The 19281-nt window shown below is 41.6% G+C and overlaps 1 protein-coding gene across 1 annotated transcript; it reads right to left on the reverse strand.

Annotated features, from left to right (window-relative positions):
- Window positions 1–1136: 1136 nt before the first annotated feature.
- Window positions 1137–18796, reverse strand: slc17a7a (solute carrier family 17 member 7a). The gene is made up of 13 exons (XM_047038368.1): window positions 18713–18796; window positions 12062–12314; window positions 11671–11789; window positions 11254–11368; window positions 11066–11153; window positions 9935–10021; window positions 7726–7868; window positions 7438–7587; window positions 7221–7353; window positions 4891–5001; window positions 4245–4372; window positions 4044–4113; window positions 1137–3543 (listed from the first exon to the last, which is right to left on the reverse strand). The coding sequence occupies exons 1-13, from the start codon at window positions 18772–18774 to the stop codon at window positions 3257–3259; spliced, it is 1746 nt and encodes a 581-aa protein (XP_046894324.1). The 5' UTR covers window positions 18775–18796; the 3' UTR covers window positions 1137–3256.
- Between the last annotated feature and the right edge of the window lie 485 nt (window positions 18797–19281).

Below are 19281 nucleotides of genomic sequence, written 5' to 3' on the forward strand. Positions count from 1 at the left end.
ACCGGCAAAAATGGCTTGGGTAACACAAGAAAGCACGTTCCTGACGTCTAGTAAAGTAGTGTAGTTACCAATATTTTGAGTGTAATGCGTTACTTTACTTTGTTACCTATAATAGTAATATCGTTACTGTAATCCGTTACTTTGTAACTCGTTACCCCCAACACTGAATATGGAAATGTCATGTTGTTGGTCTTGATTTCTAGGTCAACATCACCACCCTAACCCTAACCCTGAGTAATAGTGCAGAAAACACAAGCACACACACACACTAAGAAGTCCATAATATAATCATGCAGACTAGGGTCTCCCACCAGAAGCGCCTCCTCCTCCTATGACCTCTCTCTGTGTTTACTCCTCCTGCATTTGTGACGTTTCACTCTCTCCCACTGAGTGCATCTGCTCTCCTCTCTAATCTTTGCCTAAAATCACTGTTAATCCTGCATCCATCTGTCATGGCGGAGAGAGGATGGTAGTAGTTGAATTCCATATATGAAAGTGTAATACATAAAAAATCTATTGATTATTCTTTCTGACATTGGTTTGTGATGGCTACTGTATTGTGAATATCATAACACAATTCTGCAGTCAGGCTCCTTTCATAAGGATACATCAAAGTCAGAGTCATGAAGATTAGGCCCTAACAACTAACTGATATATATATATATATATATTGATAATAGTACTGATAAAAAATGTATGTGCACATTTTCCATAATTTTATTTTACACAAGGATGTAACAGGATGTAGAAGGATGTACGTTACACATACATATGTTATACATGTAATTAAAAACTGTGTATATATATATATATCGTTTTTATTATATTTTGGTTCACCCTTAGGTGATTGAATAATTCATCAAGTCAGAAGAGCAGGAAAATGTAACACAGGATTGTGGTAAACTAAGACAAAAATTGGAATAACAACACCAAAACCACATGAGTAAACTATATCCTGGTTTTGAGTGGTTGCTCAAAAAAGCCTTAGCCTATATGAAAATGTTCTCTTAGTTTTCATGTCAGAAATACCTTCGTCTGGTTTAATATATATTTATCAGCAAAACTTTATATGGAAGATAAGTTGATGTTTCTGTTTACACATCTCACAAACTGGGATACAATGGAACATGTTTCAGTGCACTAAAGGTTATTGTACATATTCATTCAATATCAGGACATTCACTTTTTTTTCATGAAATTGTACAGCAATCAGTCAAAATTATTTTTCACATAGACACATATAGATGGCTATTCCCCTGATCAACGGGCCCATATTGGAAACCTACTTTTTGTGATAGTGGTATGTGTCTTATGAGTGTGTGTGTGTGTTTGAGAGAGAGAGAGGATGTAGAGAAGACTGCATGTGCTCCCAGACTAATCGTTGCACCGTGCTCATTGCTTAGCATTTCTGCACCTGCACCCAACTAGCACACATACTATCAAACACACACATATTTACACGCATAATCACACACACAACCACACACATAATCACACACATGCTCACAATCTCTAACCTCTGACCAACCAACTCATACATCACTGACAATCAGGGATTAAATGCATTGACTGCAGAGGGGGAAGAGAGAGACAAATAGAAATAGACAGAGATAGAGCAAAGCATAAACACACAACTGCTTTGCTGCTGCATGCTGAAACCTGCACAGCTATCAAACACTACCCAATCCATCTAAACAATTTTAATACAGATCCAGATAAGCAGTATATTGACACACACACATACAAGTGCACATACAACCTATTACACACATAGCCAGGGCAAAATTAGTATTTATAGTGCATAAGACAATGTTGTTTCAGTAATTTTGGTAAGATTCCTGAGCTAATGGAAGGGCAGGTACAGATATAAAGGACATATTCCTTAAGCTAACAAGATCTCCTTTCATGGCAGTATTGTCTTAACAGAATGCAGTTTGTAGGGGCAAATAAAAAAGATTTTATTGACTATGCACACTTTATCTTTGGCGAAATTTGCAGGATTGTTGTGTGAAACATCAGAACCAATACAATGCTTTAACTGACTAAAATTGAATAAAAGTTGAGGGTTTTAGAAACCAATTTTTATTAAAGTAAAGTGTGATTGTCTTTGCACAATCACATACTGTAGCCAACGTCTTATGGAGACTTACACACCAAAAATATGTATGAGTGCAATGCCATTTAACTCCGATTACAACCAGAGTTTCATTTCAGACTGTAGCACTTACAAACAACGATGTACACGCACACACACACAGTATGTATTCAGTACAGTGCCTTCGTAAAGTATTTATACCCCTTCACTTGTTCCACATAATATTGTGTATATACATTATTGTTTTTAAATAAGTTATAAAATAAGAAATACGAAACAAATTTTGAATTAAGACCCTTTATTCAGTTTGCAGAAGAGCCTTTGGCAGCATTTACAGCTTCAGTCCTACTGAATTAACTGCCTCTACCAGATTCTGGGTAATTCCTTTCAACCAGGCAAATCATTATTAATGTAGAAATTGTTATCGGTGATTAACAGTATCAGATATTTGTCAGACAACGTTCTTGGCATTCAGGCCAATAAGTCCAACTGTTGTCTAATCAGACAAGATCATCTCCTCAGAGTCATGTCAGTGCCATTTGGCAAAATACTGACTTGATGTACTTTATTAAACTGTACATCTGGCTTGTCCACCTTCGTAGATGAGCTCTGAATCTGTGTTCGATTAATCACTGGTTACAGCCTAACCCTAACCACTGGTTACAGCCTAACCCTAACCACTGGTTACAGCCTAACCCTAACCACTGGTTACAGCCTAACTCTAACCACTGGATCCTTCTAGAGATTAGAGGGTTGCCTCGATGATCAAAGGAAACAGGATGCAGCTCATTTGGAATGTCAGAGCAAGACTGAATACTTAACATTGTTAATCAACTGAAAACTGTTTTTGTTGTCCTTTTAAAGTCTATGACACAACAAAATGATGAACAAGTAGGAGTCTGGATAATTTAAAGGTACTGTACATATACACAAACAACACATCTCCAACAGACATTTACATAAAATATTCCTGACCAATCATAAAGGGTTCAGAAACAGAAGGAACCCCTGGTAGATTGAGGTCAGATTCTGGTACAGTACACAATAAATAGATTTAACCATTCCATTTACTCAAATACACACACATTCACTTAATTCATCCCCTCGATTCTGAATGTCTTCCCAATCAAATGTGACTTTTCTTTCTTCCTGTTTATCGCTTTAAGTCAGGTTTTTCTGGCCCTCCCCCTTGTTGTAACCTGGAGGCTGAACATACTCTTCCGTCTTCTCCCAGTCCGTCACCCACCCCGCACCTCCACCCTCTCCACCTCGCCCTCCGTTGGGTCCTGTGTTCGGCTGGCTCATAGCTCCGTAGTGACCGCCTCCACCTGTTCGGTACATTTCTTCAGTTTCATTGGCCAGTTCATCCTCATTAATGATACCACACTTCTCATCACTTGTGTCCTCTGCGTCTGCCCATGGCTGCTTCTCTCCAGACGCAAAAATCCCTGAGAGAGAGAAATGGCACCAGGTCAGAGGAGAGAGAGAGAGAGAGAGAGAGAGAGAGAGAGAGAGAGAGAGAGAGAGAGAGAGAGAGAGAGAGAGAGCACCAGGTCAGAGGAGAGAGAGAGAGAGCACCAGGTCAGAGGAGAGAGAGAGAGCACCAGGTCAGAGGAGAGAGAGAGAGAGCACCAGGTCAGAGGAGAGAGAGAGAGAGCACCAGGTCAGAGGAGAGAGAGAGAGAAAGCACCAGGTCAGAGGAGAGAGAGAGAGAGAGAGAGAGAAAGAGAGAGAGAGAGAGAGAGAGAGAGAGAGCGAGAGAGAGAGAGAGAGAGAGAGCACCAGGTCAGAGGAGAGAGAGAGAGAACACCAGGTCAGAAGAGAGAGAGACAGCACCAGGTTACAGGTGGAGCCTGTCAAAGGCTTCCACTGGTTTCTCTTCACACAGGTGTCAGATGGGAGTAGGAGAGTGGACACCCGTCGGGACCTTGTGTGAGTGAATACATACCATAGAAGATGACCCCTCCATAGTGAACCAGGCTGGCGATGAGGAACACATACTGCCATTCATCACGTGTCTGATGAGTGCAGACAAGTATGTTGTTTAGGGATGGGAACAAACTGTTCAGTTAATGTACAATAAAGGGAGTTTATCCACAATACTGACTCCTGAACAAGCAAATCCTGTTACAAGTATTTCCGTCTTCACCTTATGCTTGGTCATAGCTCCAACAATAAGAGGACAGACCATCCCAGACAGAGTGCCTACTCCATTGGAGATCCCCATCAGGATGCTGGCATAGCGGGGAGCAATGTCTAGGTGATTGACATTGAAACCTAAAAGATGATAAAAAAGACCCTCTTTATGATTGAGTCACAGTGAAATTGTAATATTTAGTTTGTGTCTGAATTGTATGAGTGGTATTCTGTTGGAACTCAGCTAAGGTCCTGACAATGGTGAGGTGGGTATGATAGGTGGTTAGGATTTGGGCAAAAGTGAATTTACTTATTCACCAAAAGTCAACCCCACAAATGTAGCTGTGTACATTACCACAACCCTCAGCTGAAGCATACAGGACATAACTTAATACTGAGCAGAAATGACACAGACAGCATGTACGACCCTCTGATATCAATAGAATGTTCATTGCAATATTGTCCCATGCAAATTTTTGGGTCAATATATTATGCATTCTAGTTTGTATAAAATCTTAGAATTGACACCTTATCTTTGCTTGCGTACAGTCGCTACTGATTGTCCAAAAAATATATTTGAGTGAAACAAACTGTATTTTATATCCATTGGTGCACATCATGAAAATCATTCATATTTTATTTTTTCAGGTATTTCTTACCTGAGATGGCAAATCCACTAAACCCCACAGCGAGGACCAAGAATGAAATGGCTACAACTTTGGTGTGTGAGAATCCTACCACCAGCAGTAGAGTGGCCTCCATACCAAAGCCTAACATGGCAACAGACAAACAGAAACAAGGTACCATGATTGAAGTTCTCCCTGACCTTACCCATGAGTTCACCTCAATACCAGTAGTTTGTTAGGGCACCGTGGAACCCCAAATGTTATGTCTTAAATCTTCGCAGTAAATTATCTCAACAAGATCCAACAATGTTAGTAGGAAAAATAAAACCTAATATCTTCAGTCACCTAAGGTAGATAGGGGGGGTGGGGGGGGGGGGCTTAATGTTGCCGGGCTGTGACACAGTGGTGGATTTTCAAGTCATATTATTTTAAATTCTCGTGCTGTCAGGGGGTGCTGCAGCACCCTCAGCACCCCTAGTTCCCGCGGCCATGGTAACTCCATGGCCACACTCAGGTGCACAATGGCCCAAACAGATTCTATCAGTCGCCCCCCCTTTCAATTCCTTTGACCAATGTGTATCCTCTTATCATCTCTGGGGTGGTGAAGAAATCAACCACATGAAGTGTGGTTGACAACAACATTGCTTTTGAGGACGTTAGTGTCAGTGCTTCAAACTTAAACTTAACAATTGTGATCAAATATTAATATGGCTAAATCAGTTTACATTTGTGCATGGGAAAATAATGTTTGCTTACAAAACCAGAATGGTTTCACATCTCTAACAGTGAGGACTGTAAAAGTAAAAAATATAATTGTATCTAAGCTGCGTCTGGTGTAGCAGAATATCTCTTTACTCTCCTGCATGTCTGCAAGCTCAGGGTTTATGTAACCTCTCATGCACATATGCCTCTCACATGCACAGGCAGTTGTAACACCATGTGGTCATCATATGTAAACAACACAAACACACACCATGCATTTCTCTCTATCCACATCAGCATATTACATGTAGCAGTGCATGACATTTTGTGAAATGACGCAAATAGCACGTTGGTAATACCCTAAATAATCATAATTATAATTTAAAAAATTGTTGATCATCCAAATTTTGGGGGGAATTCCATGGACTTATAAGTGCATCAATATGCAAATCTTCAAATGTCAGTTCTATACGTAATTCATAATGTTAATTTGGGACACTCTGACAACACATGATTGTTGGATGTCTTATGTGATCTGCTGTTTATTAAAACACAAGCCTATAGTGTAAAGTGCCCCAGTGTGACTCTGCCCTTGCTAAAATACAAAATGACACCATCTTCTTCAACTGTAAATCTCCACGCCTCGATGCTTTGACAGGTTAACATGTTTATTACACAACTGTTTGTTACATTTAGCAAAACACTTAACCTGGTTCAGTTGTGTTTCAACCCTTTGGTTTACATCTCAGTGGTTGAGGTTCACAATACCTGAGAATAGGAGAATTTGCTTTCCTACATTTAGCCTTGCTGACGTCGCTAGCTAGGAATCCCCCTGTGGTTCATGGCTACTCTCTCTCGTGTTGGTGTGTCGTCCACACTCGCTCTTCCTTCCCATGGCCAACACGGCTCCATCCTACCCTGAGCAGCACATGGTGCATGTTGAGCAGGTGCTCCACGGCTCTGCGTCTGACCAGCACCCCCTCTGCTCCCCTCCTGACCTGAGACCGGCTGAACCACAGGGGATGGGCAGGACACATAGAAGCCTACAAGGCAGCAGATGGCCACAAGTCTGCTTTTCACCAAACAAGATGCTTACAAGATGCTTTAATACTGCCTATCAAACCCTACACAGAGACACTGTTACAAGATGCTTTAATACTGCCTATCAAACCCTACACAGAGACACTGCAACATTGTCCTTGGTTCCCCAATGTCACACACTAAGTTATTCAGGACGTTTATTCAACCATTCTCCAGAGACAAGCTCAAGAAACACCCAGAGGTCCACTGAGAAAAAGCAGGCTGACTGAGTAACATCCTAATAGCATGTTTAAGGTTACTGATGCTAAAGTCTACACTGTTCTGGCGGCTATAAAGAACAAACAGCTCAAGAGCACCTGTTGTTGATCCTATTGCTGCCATGTGGATGAACCACAAAGGATCATGTGTTACATGGAACTGAAACTCTATGGTTTAGCACCAGTATAGCCTCATGACTGTCACCATGGGATCTGCTGCACGTTTGGAACAGACATTCTCTTTTCCTCACGTACCCTACCTAACTTATTAGGTATCACTCAAGCTATTTGGCTTCAAATTATGAATCTCATTCCCCTCAATACAAACACAGATACTGTAGATGCACATACACTACTGCCTACCTCCGCAGTTCATGAGCTTTCTGACGTTGGTGGTGGTCATCAGGTTGTGAGTTCTCAGGTAATCTGCCAGCTGGCCCCCAATGGGCACGATGATGGTCATCACCAGGTGAGGCAGGGCTGACACCATCCCCACCTGAGAACAAGCAGACAGGATGAGGGACAGAAGGGGAGAGGTATACAATATAAAGTATCAGGTCACTCGTTAGGATAGCCTCACCTTGCTGATCTCAAAGCCAAACACCTCTTCAAAGTAAGCTGGCTGGCTGATGAGGAGCAGGTAGAAGGTCCAGCTCCTGCAAAAGTTGGCCACAATGATGGCGTACACCGGCATGGAGGTGAAGAAATGTTTCCATGGGGTTTTGAATTTCTGAAACAAGCAGGAATGCAAGTTATCTGTATTCACTTACACCTCACATTAAACAGAATAATTTTACATGAATCACCAAGAACACTTTAGGAATGTACGTGTGCGTGTTTGTGACAGAGTCCAGACTCAGCCGGGTACCTGGAGAGGATTCACCAGGCCAGCAGACTCTCCGATGGCGTCTTCAATGTACTTCCTCTCCTCAGGAGTGATGGTGGGATGGGCGGCTGGACTGTCATAAGACACCAGCAGCCAGAAGAGATACCAAAATATCCCAACGCAGCCTGGGAGGGGAGGTATGAGGGGGGACAGAGAGGGGGGACAGAGAGGGGGGACAGAGAGGGGGGACAGGGAGGGGGGTAGAAAAGCAGGTTGAAAGCAGGTGAAATAGGGGGGAGGTGATAACAGTAAGAGGGGGGTTGACAGAAAGGGTTTGGTAGAAGAAGCGGAAGGGATGGAAATGATAAGAAGATGAAAACAGTAAAAAGTGGAAAGGTGAATGTAGAAGGAGTGTAGAAAGGTAGGAGAGATATTTGGAAAGGGAGTAGAGATACAGGGAAAGGTGGGGAAGGTATAATACAGAGGAAAGGCGTTGCCATGATGAAATATAAAGAGATGTAAAGCAGAAGACACACAGTCAATGAAGTGCATTAGATAGGAAAAGAATATAGAGATCAGAGAATACAAGAGGACAGGGAACATCAGAAAGATGCTCAGCAGGTATGTCTTTGTCGGATAAAGACAAAATGAGGATAAAGGAATATTCTATCAATACATCCACTATGTAGGTAGCCTGACGATGTTATACTCATAATTCTAGTCAGAATATGAGTCTGATACTGTTCCATTGGGCTGTGATTATGGGGCGTGTTTCAACCGAACCCGGGAAAAAAATGCCTCTTCGCTCAATTGGATAGACCTACAACCAATCAGAGCAACGTAGTTACCGAATCCCGTAGGAAGGACGGCAAAAACATATTTCGATCGACAAACGCCTCAATAGTAGTGATGGGAAGTTCGGTTCTTTTTACTGATTCGGTTCTTTGAATCTCGTTCAGTAAAATGAACGAATCTTTTTTCGAGTCATTTGTTCATTTCAGGGGGGGGGGGGGGGGTTGGGGGCTATACGTCCACTGCAAAGGACGTATAGCCCCTATACGTCCACTGTAGGTTAGTGCATGACATGTGCACCAGCAAATACTATTTCAAAATAAATTCCTGCAGTCAAATGTATCATGAGTTTGTATGATTTGGTCATGTATTATCACACTAGCATTTAATTATCACGTCAAACAATTACACTGCACTAAACTGTAAGTGTAAATGTAAAGTGAAAATAACAAAACCAGTCAGTATGATGACTTGAGCGAATATCATTCATTCACGTCTTACTAAAACAGCGGCCACGCGAAAGGGAATAAGGAAACTGTTTCCTCTACTAAAAAATACAATGCGGGTCACGTGAAAAAAGGATCCAAAGACTCGTAGAAAGACCGAGTCGGGGAAGGAACTAATCATTCGTTTCCTCTGGCTACAGAGCCTATGCAGGTCACGTGAAAAATGATCCAAAGACTCGTAGAAAGACCGAGTCGGGAAAGGAACGAATCGTTCGTTTCCTCTTGCTACAGCCTATACAGGTCACGTGAAAAATGATCCAAAGACTCGTAGAAAGACCGAGTCGGGAAAAGAACGAATCGTTCGTTTCCTCTAGCTACAGAGCCTATGCAGGTCACGTGAAAAATGATCCAAAGACTCGTAGAAAGACCGAGTCGGGAAATGAACGAATCACTCGTTGAGAGGACTCGTTACTCCCGAGTCCTTATAAGGATTCGTTCAAAATGAACGAATCGTTCACGAACGACACATCACTACTCAATAGAAATTCCTCTTTCAAAATGAATGCGCTGTTGAAGTCTTCTAAAACAGACTCAATGGCAGAATCTTGGCCCTTGTCTCAGAGAGCTGTGGTGATCCTGAATCTACACATCTCAGCTCTCCAGCGGCAGCCATGTTTGTTGAAAACAAATTCAACCCAAGCGCTCTTTGGTGACGTGGTTGATTACATTACTGTTGATCATCTGTCCATCATTGTATAAAGCCCGCCCTGACAATTTGATTGGTACAAACAGCTCTGGTTTGGGCATAGTTCTTCCCCAACGGAGCAATGCCAGACCGAACTTCCCGACTTCAAATGTTGTGGGCGGGGCTAAGTTCGGCTGGTACCCAGGTCACTATGTAGGTACTATCTACTAATAATAGTGAATTTTCACAGAACAAACTAGCCAGTAGGCTATCATGTATATAAATATATGGAAAGTGACAATTAATAAATCAGTGGTTTGTTACTCACCATATAGGTAGAAGACAGATGGCCACCCTGTGTATTGCACCAGTATTCCAGCTAAGGGCATGGCCACCACAGCCCCTGCATAGGACCCTGACACAACACAGCAGACACACTGAAACACTTACAGGGTGAAAAGAGAACCATCACTAGATCACTACTGATCACTTATGATCACGGAATCTGGTCATAGTTCAAATGGCCCTGTAGCCTTTCATTGTCTACGCCAGGGTTGGCCACCCCTGGTCTACGCCATAGCCGTTACAGCAGGTTTTTTTCAGTATTAACAAAGATAAAGATAGCTGTATAGCGTATTAATTAAGATAAAGATACCTGTATAGCGTATTAACAAAGATAAAGATACCTGTATAGCGTATTAACAAAGATAAAGATACCTGTATAGCGTAGTAACAAAGATAAAGAAACCTGTATAGCGTATTAACAAGATAAAGATACCTGTATAGCGTATTAACAAAGATAAAGATACCTGTATAGAGTAGTAACAAAGATAAAAATACCTGTATAGCGTATTAACAAGATAAAGATACCTGTATAACGTATTAACAAAGATAAAGATACCTGTATAGCGTATTAACAAAGATAAAGATACCTGTACAGCGTATTAACAAAGATAAAGATACCTGTACAGCGTATTAACAAAGATAAAGATACCTGTATAGCGTATTAACAAGATAAAGATACCTGTACAGCGTATTAACAAGATAAAGATACCTGTATAGCGTATTAACAAAGGTAAAGATAGCTGTATAGCATATTAACAAGATAAAGATAGCTTTATAGCGTATTAACAAGATAAAGATACCTGTATAGCGTATTAACAAGATAAAGATGCCTGTATAACGTATTAACAAAGATAAAGATAGCTGTATAGCCAATTAAGTGAGGCAAACATACTAAAAGAAGGATCTTGACTTGTCTGTTGTATCTGAACTAGCATCCAGACAGTTTTGTCTGTTGTATCTGAACTCGCATCCAGACAGTTTCTTCACAGGAGTTTTTCCAGAAGCTTAAAAACGTGTTTTGGACTGTAACACAGTTCAAACACTGTTAACTGATTTATGTTTAGGAAATTTGGTTTTAAAGAATGGGATTAGAAAGAGAGAATGTTAAACCCACCACAGAAGGCTGTTGTGGCCAGACGACTTCTCTCCAGAGGCGGAGCCCACTTGGCCCAGATCCCATGGCATGCTGGGTATGACACCCCCTGCAGGACGTCATTAAGGGATGATGTACAGTAAATAGAGAAACACACACTTTATGCTTGTGTGCACACACAAACACACACTCATTTGTACACAGTGTACCTCAACGAGGCCCTGGCATATCCTGACTAGAATGACACAGCTGTAGTGGCAGCGGGCGGCAGATGGAATCAGCATGTTCAAAGTAGATGTGGCCACTATGGCAAAGCCAAACACTCTGGAACAGAACACAAAAACAGGCAAACATTTATTTTTAAACAACGGAATCTTAGTGATTGAGATGTGAAAACACATCTAAGAGTTTCAAATGATTAAATCCAGTTTTTTTTGTACCACAGGACTTTAAACTTTTCATCATGCTTTTGGAAGACATGCAGTACAGCTAGGCTCTGATGGTGACTATAGTAACAGATTTTATTCCAAAAATACCAAGATTTAAACCCAGGGTTGGATTCCCATGAGTGAAGAATGATGAATATGTCAAAGTATATTTTGTTAAATCAAGTTATCAGTAAATACCTGTTGGCAGCAAACTTTTGACATATGAAGCCACCTGGAATCTGTGTGACGATGTAGCCCCAGAAGAAAGATCCGTGTATCATCCCCACCGTCTCTGGGTCCCATCTGAACTGAGCTGCCTGCACGGGAACAAGACCACACAACATCTACTCATTACACTTTTTGTAAACTTTTAAGTTTGGAATCTAAGAGGAGGCTACTTTAAGAGGTTCCAGATGTTTAGCTTGTACATTATTTTAAAACATACAGTAATGGTGCAGCATAATGAGGTGAATGACATTAATGTCTACCGGTGATCAGGGATGGTGATCAGTGATCTATACTGGCCTTCACTGACATGACCAGAGAATGGTATTCTGAACCAAGACATTGAACCACATTCAACACTTACCACTAGCACCTCCTTGTTGCCTTTAAAGACAGTGTGGTCGTTGACCATGCTAACAATGGCTACGCCCAGATTACAGCGTATACCAAAGGAGATGCAAAATCCCAGGCCAGACAGGATGGCCATGATGTAGCGACGGGGCAGGCCAAAGCAGGTACAGTCAACCACAGGCAGATCCTTCTCCTCCACCAGCTCCGGACGTCCCTCGGCTGACAGCTCGATAGTCTCGCCATTGGGCTGCCGTTTCTCCAGCAGTCTTGGAGGACACAGAGCGGAACAAGTTAGAGGGACAGTCTGGTGACGGGCAGAGCCATGTTGAGGCTGGGGAACTGTACAAGCTGAGTAATTTGTTGTGCCAATGTCATAAATGTCATGAACATTTGAGTAAAGGCATCCTCATCCACATAATGTTTCATTACATTCTGATGTCAGAGCAGATAAAAAAATGACTGAAATTAATGAAATCACTTTTTGGGGCATTAATAGGAGGACCTGGTTATGGTTTTGCCTAGTGCTTCCAGCATATAAGGCTTGCAGTAGACGTATGAAAAAGCTCTCCACTCATTTCCTGTAGGTAGATGCTGTATACACCCATTAACATTTTGCATAACCCTTTTTTCAAGCTATGTCACAGAGGGCTTTACAGGAGCCCACAGTTCAGCCACTATGACTACGCTGATCTAACTACTGACTGATACAACAGCAACGCAGCAGTGTTGATCACAACACTAGTCATCATCCAATCACAACACTTGTCATCAGTCATAATCCAATCACAACACTTGTCACCAGTCATCATCCAATCACATCACTTGTCATCTGTCATAATACCATCACAGCCCATCCTCATGGGCATCAGTAGAAGTTAAGTGAATGCGTCAATTGGCCAATTAGTTAACGTTATGACAAATGGCTTGAAACAATACACTGTATATTCACACAAAAACATACCCTCACTGCTGCGGCATGCCACCTTTTGTCTTGTTTTTCATAGTTACAAAGTTGCCAACAAGTAGTAGTAATGGTTACTTTTTACTTAAGTATAAGTCAGAGCCCTTACTTCTTTCCTTCAACAACTTGAGTGAAAAAGTGTAGTCAGTTCTTTAACTTTTACAGAGTCATTTTCAACATGAGTATCTGTACTTCTAGTTGAGCGAAGGATGTTCGTACTTCTGTCATCTCTGGTGTGGAAGCATGTTTGTGTTCACATGGACAGTAGGCTGCATGGACAGCAGGCTGCATGGACAGTAGGCTGCATGGACAGTAGGCTGCATGGACAGTAGGCTGCATGGACAGCAGGCTGCATGGACAGTAGGCTGCATGGACAGCAGGCTGCATGGACAGCAGGCTGCATGGACAGTAGGCTGCATGGACAGCAGGCTGCATGGACAGTAGGCTGCATGGACAGCAGGCTGCATGGACAGCAGGCTGCATGGACAGCAGGCTGCATGGACAGCAGGCTGCATGGTTTCCACTGGGCTGATCCAGTTACTGTGAGCAGGAGAATTGTGTCGGGAACAGCAACCAGAATCACCACACAAAGTCCTTTGACACCAAGTATGGCGTTTTTATTTTACCCATGCAACTGTCAGCTATTATGATAGAGCTGTATGGTCAGTTAGTTCTATTTAACATAGCCCCCTTGCTCCTACACACTCCAACACAAGACAGACTCAATTATTTATATATTTGTCGTGGAGATAAATTATGCATTTTACTTTCTGCATCCCTGTAACTAAGATTTGCATTGCTATCTATCTATATATCCATCCATACATCCATCCTGTACATGCATCTTTCACCTCCCCCATTAGGGTTAAAACAGCTGATTCTGTGTAATCCTCCAAACACAGAATAAAAACAATCAGTTAAAGAGAAAAGACCACATACTTTTTGTTCTCCACTTGGTAAAATAAAATAGATGGTATGTACTGTAATAATATGTTAGAAAGAGAAAGCAGGAAAATTATTTTGTCAGACACCATGTAAATGCAGAAGGGATAAGAGACTGTCTCTCCCAGTGCATTCTCCCCCCTTCCCCCCTCCCCCCTCTCTCCCCTCCCCACTCCCTCCCTCCCCTCCCCCCTACCCCCCCGCAACCACCCGTCTCTCTCTCCCTGAGCTGCAGGCGTGACTCCACTTGCTCTCCTCCCACTCTCTCGTAATCTGTCACAACATACAGATTAGGATTATAAATTATTTACTTCCGGAAATTAATATGGAGATAAACCTGTTTATCAAATGCGTCACATGCTATTCTTCCACACCACTCAACAGCCTCATTTAGAATGTCATAATAGTACAGTAACTACATATTGTACATCTAAGCACTACTACCTGTTTCTTAATAGCCAGTCTTCCATCGCTGACCCTCCACCACCCCCCTCTCATCATCTGTCTGTTTTTTATAAGCTTCCTTTGGTTTGTTTTTAATATAATTTCTCACAGTTTTAGAAACATTTCCTAGCTCTGTCTTACCAGCATGAAACCCAGTTGGAAACAGCACTATGCACTGCATTTATGTCTGTTAAACTTGTCAAATTATGTAGGTGTTAAATATGTTAAATATGCAGAATCATCATGATCGGTTTGTTCTAACTCACCCTTCTCTTCCAAAAGTAAACCTCATATATAAATACAAACACACATTTGTGATCACATACACATAAAACACATGCATTCACACAAATTAAAACTAGCTGTAGGAAATCATAAGTAATTACCAACGATACTCTTTTATATATTGGAGTAATGTAAGTATTGCGAGGATTCTCATTAACCATCCGACAGACTGCAGCCTGACTTTTACACATATGCTACCTGCTAATGAGACTAGCCCACAGCAGTAATTACATCACATTTCTCTGACACAATCACATCCCACTTATGCATAAAAAGCCATATTATTTTTTGATCACAAGGTTTTTTTTTCCAATATGAGTTTCCATTGTTTGCACACCAAACGTATTTCCCACTTGAAACATTACATGAATATTTGCATTTGTTATAAAAGGTTTGACTGTAAGGCTTAGGTGCTGGGTAAGTGGAAAAGACGGGAGAGGGGAAAAGAGGGGGAAAGAGGGGGAGAAAGAGAGAGGTAGAGGGGGAGAGAGTATCAGAAGCAGGCGGGAGAGGGAGAGAGAGAGAGAGAGAGAGAGAGAGAGAGAGAGGAGAGGGAGAGGGGGAGAGAGGGGGAGAGGGGGAGAGAGAGAGTATAGGGGAGAGTATAGGATAGACCTGCCAACCTGAGGGTTTCACCCTCCCAAACCAACACATTCCCATCAGGCATGGAGAGCGCCCCCCACCCCTCCCTCCCACCCCAGCGTCAGCCCTCTGAAAGGTGCCATGCCAATATCCACTATCCGGATCTTATTTCGGTCAGCGCCCGTTAGAAATTGAAAACAAACATAGAGGTTCCAGACAAATTTGTATTTGCGAATTGGTCTTGCAATCAATAGAGTAGCCAGAATTTTATGTTTGGGGGGTCGCATCTTAAAATGAAGGGGCCACAAAAACTAGACAAATCAACAATTCCTAAAAAAATGTATTTCTAGCAATCAGAAATCTGGAGGCCTAGCCTAGGTCCTTTGTATGACAATAGCATTTAAAGCCATGTCAAATGCTATGTTGTTCACTTACTGACCTTACCAAATGGCTTTGACTAGACTTTGACTAGGGTGAAATAAAAAAACCTTGGTATCATTTACCACAGACCCTTCAGCAGTGATCATCTGAGAAGCGTGAGTCTGTCAGTGATCATCTGAGAAGCGTGAGTCTGTCAGTGATCATCTGAGACGCGTGAGTCTGTCAGTGATCATCTGAGAAGCGTGAGTCTGTCAGTGATCATCTGAGACGCGTGAGTCTGTCAGTGATCATCTGAGAAGCGCGAGTCACTGGGCGCATGCCCGGAGATAATGCAGGTTGGGATCAACGGACTTTAAGAATATTTGCCTTCATGTGTTTTTAAATCAACCTGTTGGAGTATTTATTAAACAATGCTGCTTCTTGAAATTTCGGGACTAGATTCATCATTCCTTGGTGAATGAGTTAGCAACAAAGACTCTATTGTTACCTTTTATATTAAATTCACAGTGCTCAGTGTGTTCCTGATAATCCCACAATAAGAGGATGAGCAAGAGAGAGAAAGAGAGACAGAGAGAGAGAGAGAGAGAGAGAGAGAGAGAGAGAGAGAGAGAGAGAGAGAGAGAGAGAGAGAGAGAGAGCAGCGTCAGTAGCCATGTTATATAATGCCAGACGGTCATTTCCCCCCCATGCTTTAACTCTGCATATAATACACTTCTTTGCCTGTTGTCAATACTGGAATGAATAACTAAGGATGAGTGGTTTAGTTTAAACATTTTCACAGCGGAATGTGAAGACTAAGAATAAAGAATAAAGACATTAACCACCAGATACTGTCTAATAAAATTGATTGCAATCCGCTCAGAAAAGCTGTAAAATGATTGCTCTCCTCATCTGAGTCAAGGTAACAGTGGTGTCGGCCTCTGCCCCCTCCCCCCTCAACACGCTTGTTCCTCTCTCCCATCTCTCTCTCATGAACAGATTGGGTCTCAGTGGGACTGTGTTACCTCGGGAGACACCCCCCTCTTCTCACCACACACAATCTCTCTATTTCACTCACTCTATCTTTCTAACTTACTTTGCACATACAGAAACACAAGCAGACATCAATAAACACTATATGGCCTTTACACACTCTTTCAATTCCACCAATATATTGTAAAATAGCTTCATAGAGATAAACGTACACACGATATTTGCCAGGATCATAAATCGATCAGAAGCAGCTTTCTTATTTCAGATACCCATGTATCTCTTCATTGAATCTCTAAATGGACTTTAGGTTTTTTGTACAAATCAATGTATTACAACATTTATTATTTATATCACTTCAATTTATTTGCAACCTTTGCACCTTAGTTATTCAGGTTTATTTTGCTGTCAACATGTAATTGAAGGCTACAACAGACCTTTCATTTTATTCAAAATAATTAATCGCTTAAATTTTTTTTTCCTTTTGTCTGTTTGGGATATTAAGTAGGTGGGTTTTGAATGTATGAACAGTCCATTGGTTCCATTATGTCCCAGGTTAGCCCTGATCCAGGCAACTGCTTGATTCCACAAGAAAGAGCCATGAAGAACGAGGGGCTTCCTGACCTAACCAGACCCTGGCGTACTTAGCAGAGTTCAAAATAGAAACAAGAGATGCCTTCTGAGGGAGAACACCTCTAAATATTAGATGAACTACTGACTGTATTCACAGTGAGAGATCAAGGCTCTGACCTGTGAAGCATCTTGCTCACATTCACCAACATACACCAAGCAATTTGCATGTATACAAGGCCACACACAAACACACTTTAACACATGTAAAGAGCAAATCAAGAATGGCTGCTGTGAACAGTCCTTCATGAAATCCACAGTAACTGCAAACCAAACCGCATCTAAAACAAATAAAAATGCTTCTCCCCATCCTCAAGCAGCGTGCATGTGTGTACCCAGTTAGGGGGAGAGCTGTCGACTCGCACGCCCCTACTCACTAATCCAGGAGGCCCTGATGGAATGATAGTCATCTACGAGGCCTTGAATGGGACTGTAGGGAGGGGTCAGAGGATGGTGGAAGGAGGGTTGGAGGAAGTGACACGGCATGGGGAAGAGAGTGGGATGGGGTTAGTTTAGGGATTTGCATGGGCCAACAGCTGGGCTGAGAAACAGGCTATTTCAGGATTGGATTTATATGTTTAGTTGCTACCTCAAATCCTGAGAGAGCAGTGAGTTTATAAAGCCATGGTTATTGCGTGTCGCCCTATCCATGTGCTTAATCTCGCTCTTCTTATTGAAGAAGTCTATGTATCAATATCTCTACAATAAAATACATAATAATGCAGATAACTTTCTTCTACAAATTTCAAATGTTTCAATTTACCCATTATTATATATTATACAGTTTTAATTTCAATTTGATATAGTCTTTGTCCTCAAGTTAGTACGATATTCCATTTACTTGATATAGATCAAACATATTTGGAATTTGAGCTTTTTTATATTCCTTGTCAACATTCTGTTGAATTCCTTTTGTGTCTATATCCCCCCAAACCCCCCACCTCCACACATACGCATTAGCTAATACCCAGACAGGACACGGCGTGACATGACATCGAAAGTGTCAAAGATCGTCTTGACAGAAATCTATTTAAATTAACTGATCAACTTTGATTAGAATTTTTTTGAAGATTTTGAGGGATGAAATAGTGAATCCACATTAAAAGAATGTAATTGCAATTTAATTAAGGGTCATGAACTCATTCTTTCAGTACAATCCAGATGTTAATCATGATGTCATTTGCGCGCACCATCAGAGCGCGTCTAGCTGCCATTTGGATTAATGGCGCGTCCCTGCAATCCAGGTGCACCTGGTAAGTACAATTTTGGCAAAGACCCCCTCTTATTTTAAAGTTTGCATACACCTATATTTATCGAATGCTTCTTCAAAAACTTAGAAAGTGACAAGGGAGCAAAATGTGATTGGGGTAAAAAAACTAGCAATCAGAATAACAAACTCATATCTACAAAATGCGTTTAACCTGAACATAGCCTACTGAGAATAACTAAAATAGTAAATTTCGAGGGTACCTGTGTATCTTTCCCAGAGTTTTGCCGGCAGACGCCTTAAATCTGTCTGGTCGGATCTCCATCCTCGCAACTCCCAGATCCGGCCGGTGTGTTACTGTCCCGTGCGCACTCCCGCTTGAGCATGCACACACATTTTACTGCATCCATCAGTCAGTCCATCCCTCTTGACTCAGATACTACACTGCATGTCCAAAATGCACCTTTGGTAATCATATCCCTGCCTATAACAAATACAAAATAAAACATTGTGTACCTCTCTTATCGTGGAAAGATCCAAATTCCTGGAAAACGTCCATGTAGTAGAAAAGTCGCTTTTATAAGAACCCCCCCCCCCCCCCCCCCCAAAAAAAACATGTCAGGTAACTTTTCACGTACTCAAAAGTATATTTTATTTTTCAAAACGTATATTTTAGAACAAAATAATATATAGCATGACATGGTTGAAGGGTTGGCTCCCACAGGGACCATAAACTGAGTGAATACATTCCATATACTTATGAAATACTTATCTACTGTACATTGCTTAGAATAACAGCTTTAAACAGTTAAATAGACAACAATAATATACA

This window comes from Hypomesus transpacificus, chromosome 17 (genome assembly GCF_021917145.1).
Source record: "Hypomesus transpacificus isolate Combined female chromosome 17, fHypTra1, whole genome shotgun sequence".
Taxonomy (NCBI): domain Eukaryota; kingdom Metazoa; phylum Chordata; class Actinopteri; order Osmeriformes; family Osmeridae; genus Hypomesus; species Hypomesus transpacificus.

Excerpts from the sequence above, each read along its gene's own strand:
- slc17a7a (XM_047038368.1), bottom strand. The coding sequence starts at position 18,774 with ATGGAGATCCGACCAGACAGATTTAAGGCGTCTGCCGGCAAAACTCTG. Across the intron at positions 12,315-18,712 it reads ACTCTGGGAAAGATACACAG|ACTGCTGGAGAAACGGCAGC; the intron begins GTACCCTCGAAA and ends GTGTCCTCCAAG. Across the intron at positions 11,369-11,670 it reads CAAAAGTTTGCTGCCAACAG|AGTGTTTGGCTTTGCCATAG; the intron begins GTATTTACTGAT and ends GTTCTGTTCCAG.